At 36.3% G+C, this 12,474-nt stretch overlaps 1 protein-coding gene across 1 annotated transcript in view; it reads left to right on the top strand.

The window, feature by feature from the left end:
* The first annotated feature begins 698 nt into the window (after positions 1 to 698).
* The window catches only part of LOC131148581 (replication factor C subunit 3), a 28,696-nt gene continuing 16,920 nt past the window's right edge, over positions 699 to 12,474 (top strand). The window contains exons 1-5 of the mRNA XM_058098382.1: positions 699 to 900; positions 1,024 to 1,134; positions 1,256 to 1,288; positions 5,154 to 5,322; positions 6,262 to 6,443. Coding sequence (XP_057954365.1) covers positions 817 to 900; positions 1,024 to 1,134; positions 1,256 to 1,288; positions 5,154 to 5,322; positions 6,262 to 6,443 — 579 coding nt within the window. The 5' untranslated portion in view covers positions 699 to 816. The remainder of the gene's footprint in view (positions 901 to 1,023; positions 1,135 to 1,255; positions 1,289 to 5,153; positions 5,323 to 6,261; positions 6,444 to 12,474) is intronic.

The raw sequence follows: 12,474 nt of genomic DNA, 5'->3' as shown, positions 1-12,474 counted from the left end.
GAAAAATTTGACCTAGATTTTTTGGATCTAGGCAAGTTTGGATAGGTCCATTGGTTTGGTGATCAAGAGTAGATTGGATCCAAATGGATATGTGAAGATATTGGTTATATATAAAGTATGGATCATCATACATTCAGGTGGATTTGTACTGAGTTTGAGCATCTAAGTTCTAAAAAAGCAGAGAACAATAGGAGACTATTGAGAGAGAGAGAGAATTGTAAGAGGTGGGCAATCCACTCGGTAGCATTAGATATAGTAAGTGTAAATAAAGAATACTCTTAATTTATGGTGGTGACTTGATCGACATACATCAATATTGGCACATGTATCAGAAAATAGGAATAATTTGTGTAATTTAAGATTGTTTGAGAGAAATAGGAATAATTTATATAATTTTGATACATGTATTAGAAAAATAAATTCATCAAATAATCACAAAAAAGTAAAATATGTATTTATTGCTTAATTTGAAATATTAAATAGAAGATAATTGACCCATCATGTGCCAATATATTTGTTATTCTCAATCCTTAACAATCTAAATAATTAAAAAAATAATAAAAAATATTATATACTATTAACATATTGATTCAAAACTTATTTAAAAATTTTAATAAAAAATTTACGACATATTAATTAATGATTATTTAAAAAAAATTTACAAACGTATTTATCTATTTTTTACTTGCAACACAATTGTACTGTTACAAGCACAGCTAGGGAAAGACTCTGTCCTCTCTAAGTCACAGCTATTTTTTCCCGCCACTCGCCAGGCATACTCTCTCTCTCTCTCTGCTGCAACCTCCGAGCTTGAGGATGTTGTGGGTGGACAAATACCGACCCAAAACCCTCGACAAGGTCATCGTGCATGAAGACGTCGCCCAGAATCTCAAGAAGTTGGTATATCTCTGTATTCCATGACCTGCGATGCATTACGTTAATGGCTGTTAGCGATTCCCCAATTCTGCGGCTTTCGATATATTTTTTTTTTTGTTTCTGCTGCCCATCCTTACTGTTTCGTAGGTCACAGAGCAAGATTGTCCACATTTGCTGTTCTATGGCCCGTCTGGTTCCGGCAAGAAAACCCTAATCACGGCTCTTCTCCGACAGATCTTCGGACCTGGTGCCGAGAAGGTCACTCCAATTTCTCCATGCGTGTTTGCGGTTTTTTTTTTTTTTTTTTTTCACTTTTTGATTGAAATTTGGCGCATTGTGTTGCTCTGCTCTTACTAGTTGTTTTGAATCTTTGTTGCAGGTGAAAATAGAGAATAAGACATGGAAAATTGAGGCGAGTTTCCACGTATTCTTAATTCATTTATTTGTTTGTTAAAGATATGTGAACGAGAAAATCATCCGACTTTGTGATTGTTTTTATATTCGTCAGAATCGATCAAAAGAGTGATAGTTTAGTTTTTTGAATACTTTACTGTATCTCTTAGTTAAATTAAAGGCTACACTCATCCCGAATAATTCTCTCACCTTGAAAGCTTGGGGATATGTATCAACAACAAAAACAAAACCAAGCCTCAGTACCACTAAGTGGGGTCGACTATATAAATCATTTTCTGCCAATTTATGCGATTATGGACAATTTCTTTTTATAAATTCAAGGATATTAAATCCTTACTCACTATCTCATTTCAAGTTATTTTAGGTTTATCTCTACCCCTTCTACTGCCCCCCATAGTAATTAAGTCACTCTTCTTCACATGTGCATTATGTGACCTACGTTGCAAGTGTCCATATCACTTGAGTCGTCCCTCCCTTATCTTATCTTCTATAGGAGTTATACCTAACTTACCACGAATATGTTCATTCCTTAATTTATCTTTCAATGTTATACTACTCATCCATCTAAGCATTTTCATCTCGGTAACTTTTACTTTTTGGATATTATGTTTCTTCGTTGCCCAACATTCCGATCCATATAGCATAACTGGTCTTATAGCTATCCTATAAAACTTCCCTTTTAATTTTAAGGGTATTCTACAATCACATAGCACACTTGAAGTATTTCTCCATTTTACCCAACCTGCTTTAACTCTATGCATTACATCATCTTCAATTTTTCCTTCAGCTTGTATAATAGATCCAAGGTATCGAAATATACGAGTGCTATTTATTTCTTCATCATCAAGTTTAACTTTGTCTCCAATATTCTTCCTATCATTACCAAAATTACATTTCATATATTCTGTTTTATTTCTACTTATCCTAAAACTTCTAGATTCCAAAGTTTCTCTCCATAATTCTAACTCAGCCTCTACTCCGTTCATAGTTTCGTCAATTAATACAATATCATCTGCAAACAACACCATGGAACCTTCTTTTGAATACTCTTAGTCAATTGGTCCATCACTAAAGCAAAAAGATAAGGACTCAAAGCAGATCCTTGATGTACACTTATGTTAATTGGAAATTCTCTAGTTTCTCCATCTATAGTCCTTACACTAGTCATTACTCCATCGTACATATCCTTAATGACATCGGTATACCTACAACATACACCTTTTTTTTTTTTTTTTCTAAAACCCACCATAGAACTTCTCTAGGTATCCTATCATATGCTTTCTCAAGGTCAATAAATATCATATGCAAGTCCCTCTTTTTTTTTCTAAACTTATCCATTAATTTTCTTAAAAGATAAATAGCTTCTATGGTAGATCTTCCAGGCATAAAACCAAATTGATTTTATGAGATATTCGTTTCTAACCTTAATCTTTGTTTAACTACCCTTTCCCATAGTTTCATCGTATGACTTATAAGTTTAATTCCACGATAGTTATTACAATTTTGAATATCTTATTTATTTTTGTATATAGGTATTAAAGTGATTTTCCTCCATTCATCTGGCATTTTCTTAGTTTTTACAATTGTATTAAATAAATTAGTTAACCATATAATTCCGTTATCACCCAAGCATTTCCAAACTTCAATTGAGATGTTATCTGGTCCCATAGCTTTCCCATTTTTCATCTTTTTTAGTGCAAATTTAACTTCGTTAACTCTAATTTTGCGAATAAATCTTATATTTTTAGTCTTTTCCTCATTTGGAAATTCTAAGTTTAAGCCTTTTATTTGGTTTTCATTAAATAACTTACTAAAGTAATTTCGCCATCTTTCTTTAGTATCTTCGTCCTTAACCAAGACAATATCATCCTCACATTTTATACAATTTACATTTCCTAAGTCTTTGTTCTTCCTTTCTCTAGTTTTAGTAAGTTTAAATATATCTCTTTCCTCTTCTTTTGTACCTAATCTATCATACAAACTATTAAATGATCTATATTTAGCTTCACTAACGGTCTTTTTTGCATCTTTTCTTGCCTCCTTATATTTTTCAAAGTTATCTTTGTTTTCACATTTTTGCCACGTTTTATACCAAATTTTTTTTGTCTTTATGATTTTTTGTACATCTTTATCCCACCACCAACTCTCTTTGCTATTCGAGAATCTTCCCCTTGATTCACCTAAAATCTCTTTTGCTATCTTTTTTATAGAGCTAGCTAATCTATTCCAAAGAGTATTTGTATCTATCCCATCCTCTATGGTCCAATCCCCATCTTTGATCATTTAATCTTTAAATTTTATTATATTTTCTTTGTAGGTTCCACCATCTAGTTCTCTTACACTGGTTTATTTTATCCTTTTTCTTCCATTTTTTAATACATATATCTAACACTAAAACTTTATGTTGTGTGGTTAGGCTTTCACCTGGAATAACTTTATAATCCTTGCATGATAAACGATCAACCCTCCTAGTTAAAAAAAAATCTATTTGACTTCTATTTTGTCTACTTTTAAAGGTTATTAAGTGTTTTTCTCTCTTCTTAAAGCAAGTATTCATTATACTAAAATCATATGACATAGCAAAGTCTAAGATCATCTCCCAAGATTAATTTTTGTCTCCATATCCATATCCTCTATATATCCTCTCATAATTTTTATTATCTCTTCCAATGTGTCCATTCAGATCTCCTCTTATAAATATTTTCTCAGTCCTTGGTATGCCTTGTATAATACTATCCACATCTTTTCAAAATTGTCTCTTAAGATTTTCTGCTAAGCCAACTTGGGGAGCATACGCACTAATGATATTTATTATCTCTTGTCCTAATACCATCTTGATTTTTATAACTCTAGTTACATCTACAACGCTATCTTTTAAGTTTTTGTCTATAATAAGGCCTACTCCATTCTTATGTTTTTCTTTTCCAGTGTACCAAAGTTTAAATCCCGATTTTTCGATTTCTCTAGCTTTCTCCCCCATCTACTTAGTTTCTTGAAGGCAAATTATATTAATTTTTCTTCTAATCGTTGTATCCACAATTTCCATGCTTTTATCCGTAAGTGTCCCTAAATTCCAAGTTGCTAATCTAATCTTAGTTTCCTGAACTAACGTCTTTACCTGCCCACTTTGTTTCTTGGGGATATGTTTCACATGATCCTATTCCTATAAGAAAATGCTCTTGAAATCTTTCATTTTCTTTGGGAAACACTTTTCCTTGGAATATTTCTGCCAAGGAAAAGGATCCTTATCCTCTGTTTGGATCTCTCAAGGACAAGAAAAAGGAAATAAAAATGCTTAAAAATAAATTGTGGAGAACTATTTTGGTTCCCTTCATTCTTTCATAAATTTAAAAGGAGCCTTTGGTTCCATTTGCTTTTCCTAAAGTAACATTTAAGAAAAGATTTCCAGGAAGAAAAGTCGAGACTGCACCATTGGTTTTATTTGTTTTGATGGGAACAAATTTTTAGGAAAAAAATTCCAGAAAGAAAACTCAAGATTTCCTTGCTCTTGGTTAAATCTCATCTTGCCATGCCCCATATATGTATTTTTTCTAGGGAGAAGTTCTTCCTGAGAATATTCTGTTGGTAAAAAATTTCAAGATCTTTTCTTATTTATTATCATAATTTGTATTATAACATGCCAATCTTTAATCATTTATGGATAGGGCAGCCTGAAATACTTTGGATTTGTAATCTTGATCACCCTATTTTAGGCTTTTTTCTTTGGCATTCCAAATTTTAGTGAACTTCATGTTTGATGACAATGAACCCCAAAAAGATCAGTCCTTCAGTTGTTCCAACCTCATTGGATATATGTCTCGCTGCAGCTGATTGGTTGAACTCTTGGCTATTATTATTTTCAGGCTGGAACCAGAAATATTGATCTTGAGCTTACAACATTATCAAGTAGCCATCACGTAGAATTGAACCCCAGTGATGCAGGCTTTCAAGACAGATACATTGTTCAGGAGATAATCAAGGAAATGGCCAGGAATAGACCAATTGACACGAAAGGAAAAAAAGGATTTAAAGGTAATTGTGTATTTTCCGCCTTATGCTAAATACTAGTCATTTGACTATAAAAATTAAGGTCCATCGGATGCCCTATGTATTTAATGACTCCATTCTCATCAGATGCCTTATGTATTCAATGACTCATTCTAATTTAATTAAAGGTGGAAGGGTAGATCCATCTACCAGATTAGGGCCATTAAAAGTGATTGTGCGACCATAACCATTGAGAAATGATACTTGGTAGAGATCAGTTCTTGATTTCTTGAAATGATATTGTGCAAAAAGTTACCTTTATTTATGTAATGCTCTTATTATTATTTTTGAGTATTATTATCATTATTATTATTTTGTTTTTGTTTTTGTTTTTCCACACTCAATAATTCCATTCACAATGATGGATTTTCACATTTCTAATGTTATATGAAACATAATGAATATATTCAAACCTAGTTAACATCCAAAATGTATCCTCGTCTCTATTTATGATGATAAAGTGTATTTAGAATGCTGATAGAGATGAAAATTTTATGATAATGAAAACATTGCTTATGAGAAATCATGTTAGATATAACATTAATATTAATAAGTGGTTATTCTTTTGACACAACACACATTTAGTTAATGAATGACTTCTTTTAATTTATGTTTGCTTTCCTTTCTAAGTTTTTAGCACTTACAAATCTTCTTATATCACAACTACGTGCATTCTTTATTTGCTTCCTGGTTGTTCTTGATATTTAATAGTATATTTTAAAAATAATTATCCATAGAAGATGGAATTTCTTTCCCCTCTATCCATCCTGAATGAGGCCTTGGTGTTGAGGGTTTTGGGTATTGTTAATCCCCCTGTTTGATTACAATAGTGGCGCAAGCTGGGTATCTGTTACTAGCATGCAAGACTGTTTATGGGGGCATAAATTTCTGTTCTGATGAGATAATCATCTTCTGTGGTGTTAGTATTAGTGCTGAATGAGGTTGACAAGCTTTCAAGAGAAGCCCAACATTCTCTTCGAAGAACGATGGAGAAATACAGTGCATCATGCCGGCTGATATTATGCTGCAACAGTTCCTCAAAAGTTACTGAAGCCATCCGGTCTCGCTGTCTAAATGTGCGAATAAATGCACCGACAGAAGAGCAGGTTGGAAAGTTTTGTTTTCTCTTATTAGATTTTGGATTTAATTTATTGTAATTGATTAGTCCTGTGCATTTGAGAGGACCACATGCACTGTTATTCTCATCCTCATTGACTAGGCTTGTTATTTTAGATAAGAAAGATTAAATATAAATGCAAGATGTGCTTTTCTATCAAATAACTGATTTGAGAACCTTGTGACTGTGAATAATCCTGGAATTCTTTGTCCACCACTGTACCCCTTTTGATGTTGGAGGCTTATCTATGAGGGGATTTGTTTACAAAGTTAAGACTGTAAGCAGCAATTGAAATTGATTTAGTTTTGGAGCCATATTGCTATTTGTCGACTGAGAAGACCATCAATTTTTCCATTAACAAGTCTTAAAGTCTTCAAGCTAATTAATTGTTAGATGCCTTTCTTAATACTGGCAGCACTTTGAACCTTTTTTTTTTTTTCAAAGAACTGATATTTTTTTTTTTGATTTCATAGTTAGATGGCAAAGAAAGGAATAGCATGCTTTGTTACCAGCTCGTTCTTTAAGGACGACTTTTATGAGTCACAGAATATGGAAGGAAGTGCAAGAGTTCTGTCTTTCTGGACAAAGAGCTGGAGGCAGTCTTCCTTCCATTCCCCCCCCCCCCCCCCAAAGGGCTTTGGTGCTAAAGGCTGTCTGAAAATCTCATGCCACTGAGGATCTGGGCTTGATGATCATGGCACCCTTCAAGATTAATTCCTGTTCTGGTGACCATCACAATTTCAGGAGCTTACTGACTTCTCACAATTTCTTATTATCACTGAAGTCTGAATTGGTTCTAATTGGATTTTGTCCACACTGTGGTTCAAATCTCAAAGATTTAGCGAGCTATTGCGGAATGAGACTCTAACCTGGTTCGTCAAAGGACACACTCACTTGAGCTCACGCACTCCTTAGCATGGTGGAAATAGGGGAATGTTGTGGAGTTGGACAGACCAATTCATTTTCAAAAAACTTCTCCTCCATCCCTCTTAGGCCCAAAATATGCAGGAGCTTCAAAGCATTGGAGGGGGAGGGCTCCATGAGCCAATTTCCAGCCTTGATAGTACCCTCAAATCAGGCCCTTCTCACTCTAGACTGAAGCCAAGCCTCTTAAGCGAATTTACAAAAGAGTTCAGGTTAACTTTAGAAAACCCACTGTCCCGGTCTTTTAGGAGGTGAATTGTGGCTGTAGGTTTGATAGGTAAGTCATTTTCGAAGAAGGGATATAATGGATCAGCTGCTGGGGTTTAACTGACAAAATGATGGAGGTGTGAGGGAGGTTCAAAAGGTGACTAAGAATCCCACGTCTCAAGAAGCTGATCTGTGTGCCCACAGGATGAGATTGTAGAGGCTGATGATGAAGCATGAGGTTGAGTACAATTGGAGAAAAGACATATTTTGGATCTGCCAATTTTTTGAAGGGCATTCTTTTCACCCTTATTGCTGTTGCCCCCTGAATGCTCCACTCATGCATTGGGGATAAAGCGAAATCCTTGATTGTAGTCCTATGAACATCTTGAAATTAGGAAGGGAATCCAATAGGAAGCATTTTTAAAAGCAGATGTTGGGTTGGATCCTCTTCAAAGTAAAGCTGTCAGTAAAACAATGGAAGGTTTCCTTTGAAATTCTTGTTGACCAGAGTTAATAGTTTTTTTGAAAAAATAGGAAGAAAGAGAAAGGACGAGAAGTTGATCCACTGTAAAAAGGAGCTATTAGCTGCAGCAAAAACAAGGAACTGAAAAGGTTTGAATTTGCAGTTAGCTATGACCGGAATGGGGTGGAGGATGAGAAAACTGGAGGCAAGGTAGAAGGGAAGGGAATTATATTCCAATGAAGACCTTAAGGATGCATTTGGTTCCCATTTCTAATGTTTACAGGACTGGATTGGACTGAACTGAATTTTAATGGACGCCTATGATTATTATCTTGTCATGTGTTTGGATTGGTAATAATCATAGAATAGGTTAATTATTAAAAAGACCATAATATCCTTTAATTTTGAGATCTTTCTTCTCTTCCTAAAAAATGAAAATCCCAAATTAAGAACCAAAATCTGCTTCTTAATTTGGGTATTGCCGGAGAAGACCATCATGCTGAGGGGGTTGCCAGATTGATTCACATTTTAGAAAATTGAGTGTTTTGACTAAATTAAAAGCTGCAGAATTCAGCTTTAGTTCAAGCTAAGTGCTGGGCATCAATGATGAATTCGGTCTGTGGCTATGGGTAGAGCCTTACTATACCAAACCCATGAGAAGAAATAACCTTTAATTTTTGATTGAAATCTCTCTCTTTAGAAAATGAAAGTCACAACCGCAGGCCAAAAGAAGAAAAGGTAAACTCAAACAGGGAAGAGAAAAGCCACAAAAAATGCCTAAATTTGAGATTCTTGGTTTCAGACCTGGAAAGAGAATCGTGATTCTGGTCATAACTTTTGTCTCGTGGCTCTGTGAGTGATGCGCAAGGCCGGTTGCATTTCTGATTGGCAGTTTGAAGGTGGAGAAGGACAAGATCATGTCACTGGAAAAATTGAAGACAAGGCTGGTGCTGTTCACCAGCGTTTTTCAACGTGTTGAGTTTATATGTTGACAGTGTTAGGGTTTGATTTGTCTAGAGCAAGAGGAAGGCAGGGTCAGTGTTCACGTGGAGGTGGGTGGTGCCGGTGATAATAATGAGAAGAGAGGGGGTAGTGAAGGGGCTAAGGTATAAGGTGGCGAAGGTGAATGATTTCTAGGCTAGTATGGAAGGGCCTGCAAAGAGGAGGTTGTTCATGACCAATACCATGGAGGAGTTTGGGATGGGCGGACGGAAGACGGTCTGGGGGCATCCTTGTCTATTTATTTATTTTTCTTGGCTAGCTAGGGCTGGCTTGTTTTGGGGGGTATCCTACATAATATGGATGAACTGCCGCTTGTCCAATCATATTCTACTGATTTGTTGCACCAAACATGTGCTAAGGGTCCTTTGCCTAGCCTAGCCGAGCCTGCGAACGAAACACCCCCTTAAGATTATCAAATGTAATCTTCAGGGCTTAAGTGACACTAGGAAAGGGGTAGTCATAAGCACTACTTGAAAATCTGGAAAGGTGATCTTATTGCATTCAAGAAATGAAGTGGGAAAATGTCACTGATCAATTGTTGTGCAGGATACGTGGAAGCAGGGTTTTCAGTTGGGAAGCTTTACCTGCAAGAGGAACTGGTGGTCCTCATGAAGATAACTGTTTGCAGGTCAGGTGAGTATTGGGCTATTTTTCTTTAAAAAAATTTGGACCATGACTTTACATGGGTTTTCTATAGCTCTGTGAACTGAGGGAAGGTTGGGACACTAATAGAGTGAACTCCTTAGGGCTATGCAGGGATAGGATGATCCTTGGTTATTTGGAGTGCATTTGAACGTGATGCTTTTTGGGCAAGAAAGGAGCAGGTTGAACTCTGAAACTGCTTGTACGATGGACTTTTGTGATTTTTAAAGTCTGAATTCCTTTATTGATCTTCCCGTTTTTGGTGTTTCTTTCACTTGGTCAAATTTTTGGGAGAACCATTTTTTTGCCTAGAATTGGCAGGTTTCCTTTATCTGTTGATCACTTGATCGGGAGGAGCGCTTCTCTCAAACACCTCAAAAGCTCCTTCATAGAAAAACTTCAGACCAACACTGGTCTCATACCCTTGCACTTTGAGACAGGACTGTAATCAGTTCAGTTTGGTTCAGTTTTGGGCAAACCTGAAAACCAAACTGAACCAATTGGTTTTTAAAAACAGAGGCCAACATTGAATTAACTTTGTTGAACCGCATAATCTGGTATGTCTGTGGATGTCTTTCAGTTTTCAAGCCCCTCTGTACTATCTCTTGAGAAACCAGATTCTCACTGCACCCACTACCAATTATCAAGTTGCAAAGCTTTCCACCAGCTGTGTGTCTAGTTTGAAAGATATTTTTGTGTGCTATTATCACTGCTGGCTGGAGGGGAAAGTAATGACCTTCGAATGACTAAAGCCTCACCAAGGATATCACCCTCAATCCCTTATGGAAATCATTTTTAGCTCGTAGTTGCTGCCCTTGGTCCTCAGAATTGCAAAATTCTATCCACAATCAGCCTCTCAATCCTAGGCAAAATTAACTTTGGCTTCAGACCTCTTTGGACACTCGTTGGACTTGTGCCCAAGGTTGAAGTATTTGTAGCATTTCACCACTGTTTTCCCTTTGTTTACTTGGCTGTTTTACCACTATTATTGCTTGTTGGTTGGTCAGTGTGTGCAGGGGCTGCTGTCCGATCACCTCTAGTGCTGCCACCCACCTTACTAGTTGATGCACCACTGCTGCAATCTATTCCAAACTTCTCAGGCATGTTGCTGACAAGTTGTGACTCAATTTTTAGTGCAAGCTGATAGGCATTAGTCACGTCATCAGGCTGCTGCAAGCTTACTTGGTCTTGTATGGTCATTTTGAGACCATTCACATAGCAACTAACCCTTTGAACATCTGTTTCAGCAAGATTGTACCTCAAGGAAAGCCTATGAAACTCTTGAGTATACTCATTAACTGACTTCTCAGGCTGCCTTAAGTTTTGAATCCTTTGGTACAAGGTTTGTTCATAATCCCGGGGTAGGAATTGAGCCTTCATATTCTCTTCCATCTTGTCCCATATTTTTGATTTTCCCTTTCCCCATGTTCTGTTCTCATGATCATTTGATAATGTTTCCACCAAGTAGAAGCTAGTACCCTGGGTTCTTCTGCAACAAGCTTGACTTTCCTCGCTTATGGTACATCGTTGCTTTCAAAATAAATGTTATCATCCTAGTCCAAGAATTCTTCAGTTCCATACCGCTATCAAATTCCGAAATATATACTTGTACACCATACTCACAAATTTTGTGGAGCACATACAATGTGATCTTTGCATCTTGGAAGCTGTTCATTTTGTCGTGTGGGCCTTTCATATTTGCACTCCCGTCATCACTAGTAGTGTCTTTCAGTCTCAGATTGTTCATTGATTGCATTTCTTTCTCCTCTAGCAAAATCATATTCATTATTGCTGCCATTTCAGTGGTCCAAAGCTTGTGTAACAGGCTTAAGTAAGTTGTCTAACTTGTTCCTGAAGCTCTCCAAACATCTCAATAGTTACATATCTGCCTTTGCAGCCCCTATTTCCTCTTCAACCCCTTGTGGCCATGAACCCACAAGATTGAACTTGCTCTGACTCCAAGTTGATGCAAATAGGTAGGAGTAAAAGAAAAATTCACAAATAAAGATTGAGATTTCAGAATAGTGTTTTAGCAATCTTTTTTGATTCAAGTAACTATAAAATCATTAAAATAATGTAGAGATCTCTGTTCTTTCTAGGCACAATACCAAATAGGGCGCTTTCTAGGCACAACAAAAGTTTATCCTCATATTTGTACCTGTTTTGGCACTGCAGCTTTCTGCTAGCCTCATGTGCCTTTAGCAGCGATGGAGGGACTGATAGGCACCAAGGGTCAAATCCTCAAAACCCAAGCCTCCAAATCTTCAAATCCCAAATTTGCATAAGACCTTGTGAAGTGGCTGAAGACTCCAATTTATACTAGGCCTAAGGCTTCCAAGAGAAGCCAGATCCCATTTTGCATAAAACCCCCTCTAAAATCCATTTATCTTCCAAAGCCCCACCTAAAATAATTCCCATCACTAGGAGTGGCAAAATAGGTTAACGGGTTGGGTTCGGGCGGGTCATAAAATGGGTAGCGTTAAATGGTTCGGATTCGGGTTGACTCGTTTAATAATGGGTGACTAACATATAAACCCAAACCCGCCCTTTTAATAAACGGGTCATAAATGGGTGATTCGTTAAAAAAAATAATTTATATATTTTAATTTTTTCTTAATTTTCTTTAAAGAAAAGCATACCTTATTTTATTTACTAGATATTTAAAAAAACATAAAATATATATAAAAAATATTAAACTGAGACTCTTAGAGTGAGAGCCGAGAGGGAGGCTGAGAGTGAGAGGGAAAGGGAGATTGAGGGTGAGAGCACTAAGAGGGAGATT

This window comes from Malania oleifera, chromosome 2, assembly GCF_029873635.1.
Source record: "Malania oleifera isolate guangnan ecotype guangnan chromosome 2, ASM2987363v1, whole genome shotgun sequence".
Lineage (NCBI taxonomy): Eukaryota > Viridiplantae > Streptophyta > Magnoliopsida > Santalales > Ximeniaceae > Malania > Malania oleifera.
This window is presented reverse-complemented; position numbering and strand designations above follow the sequence as displayed.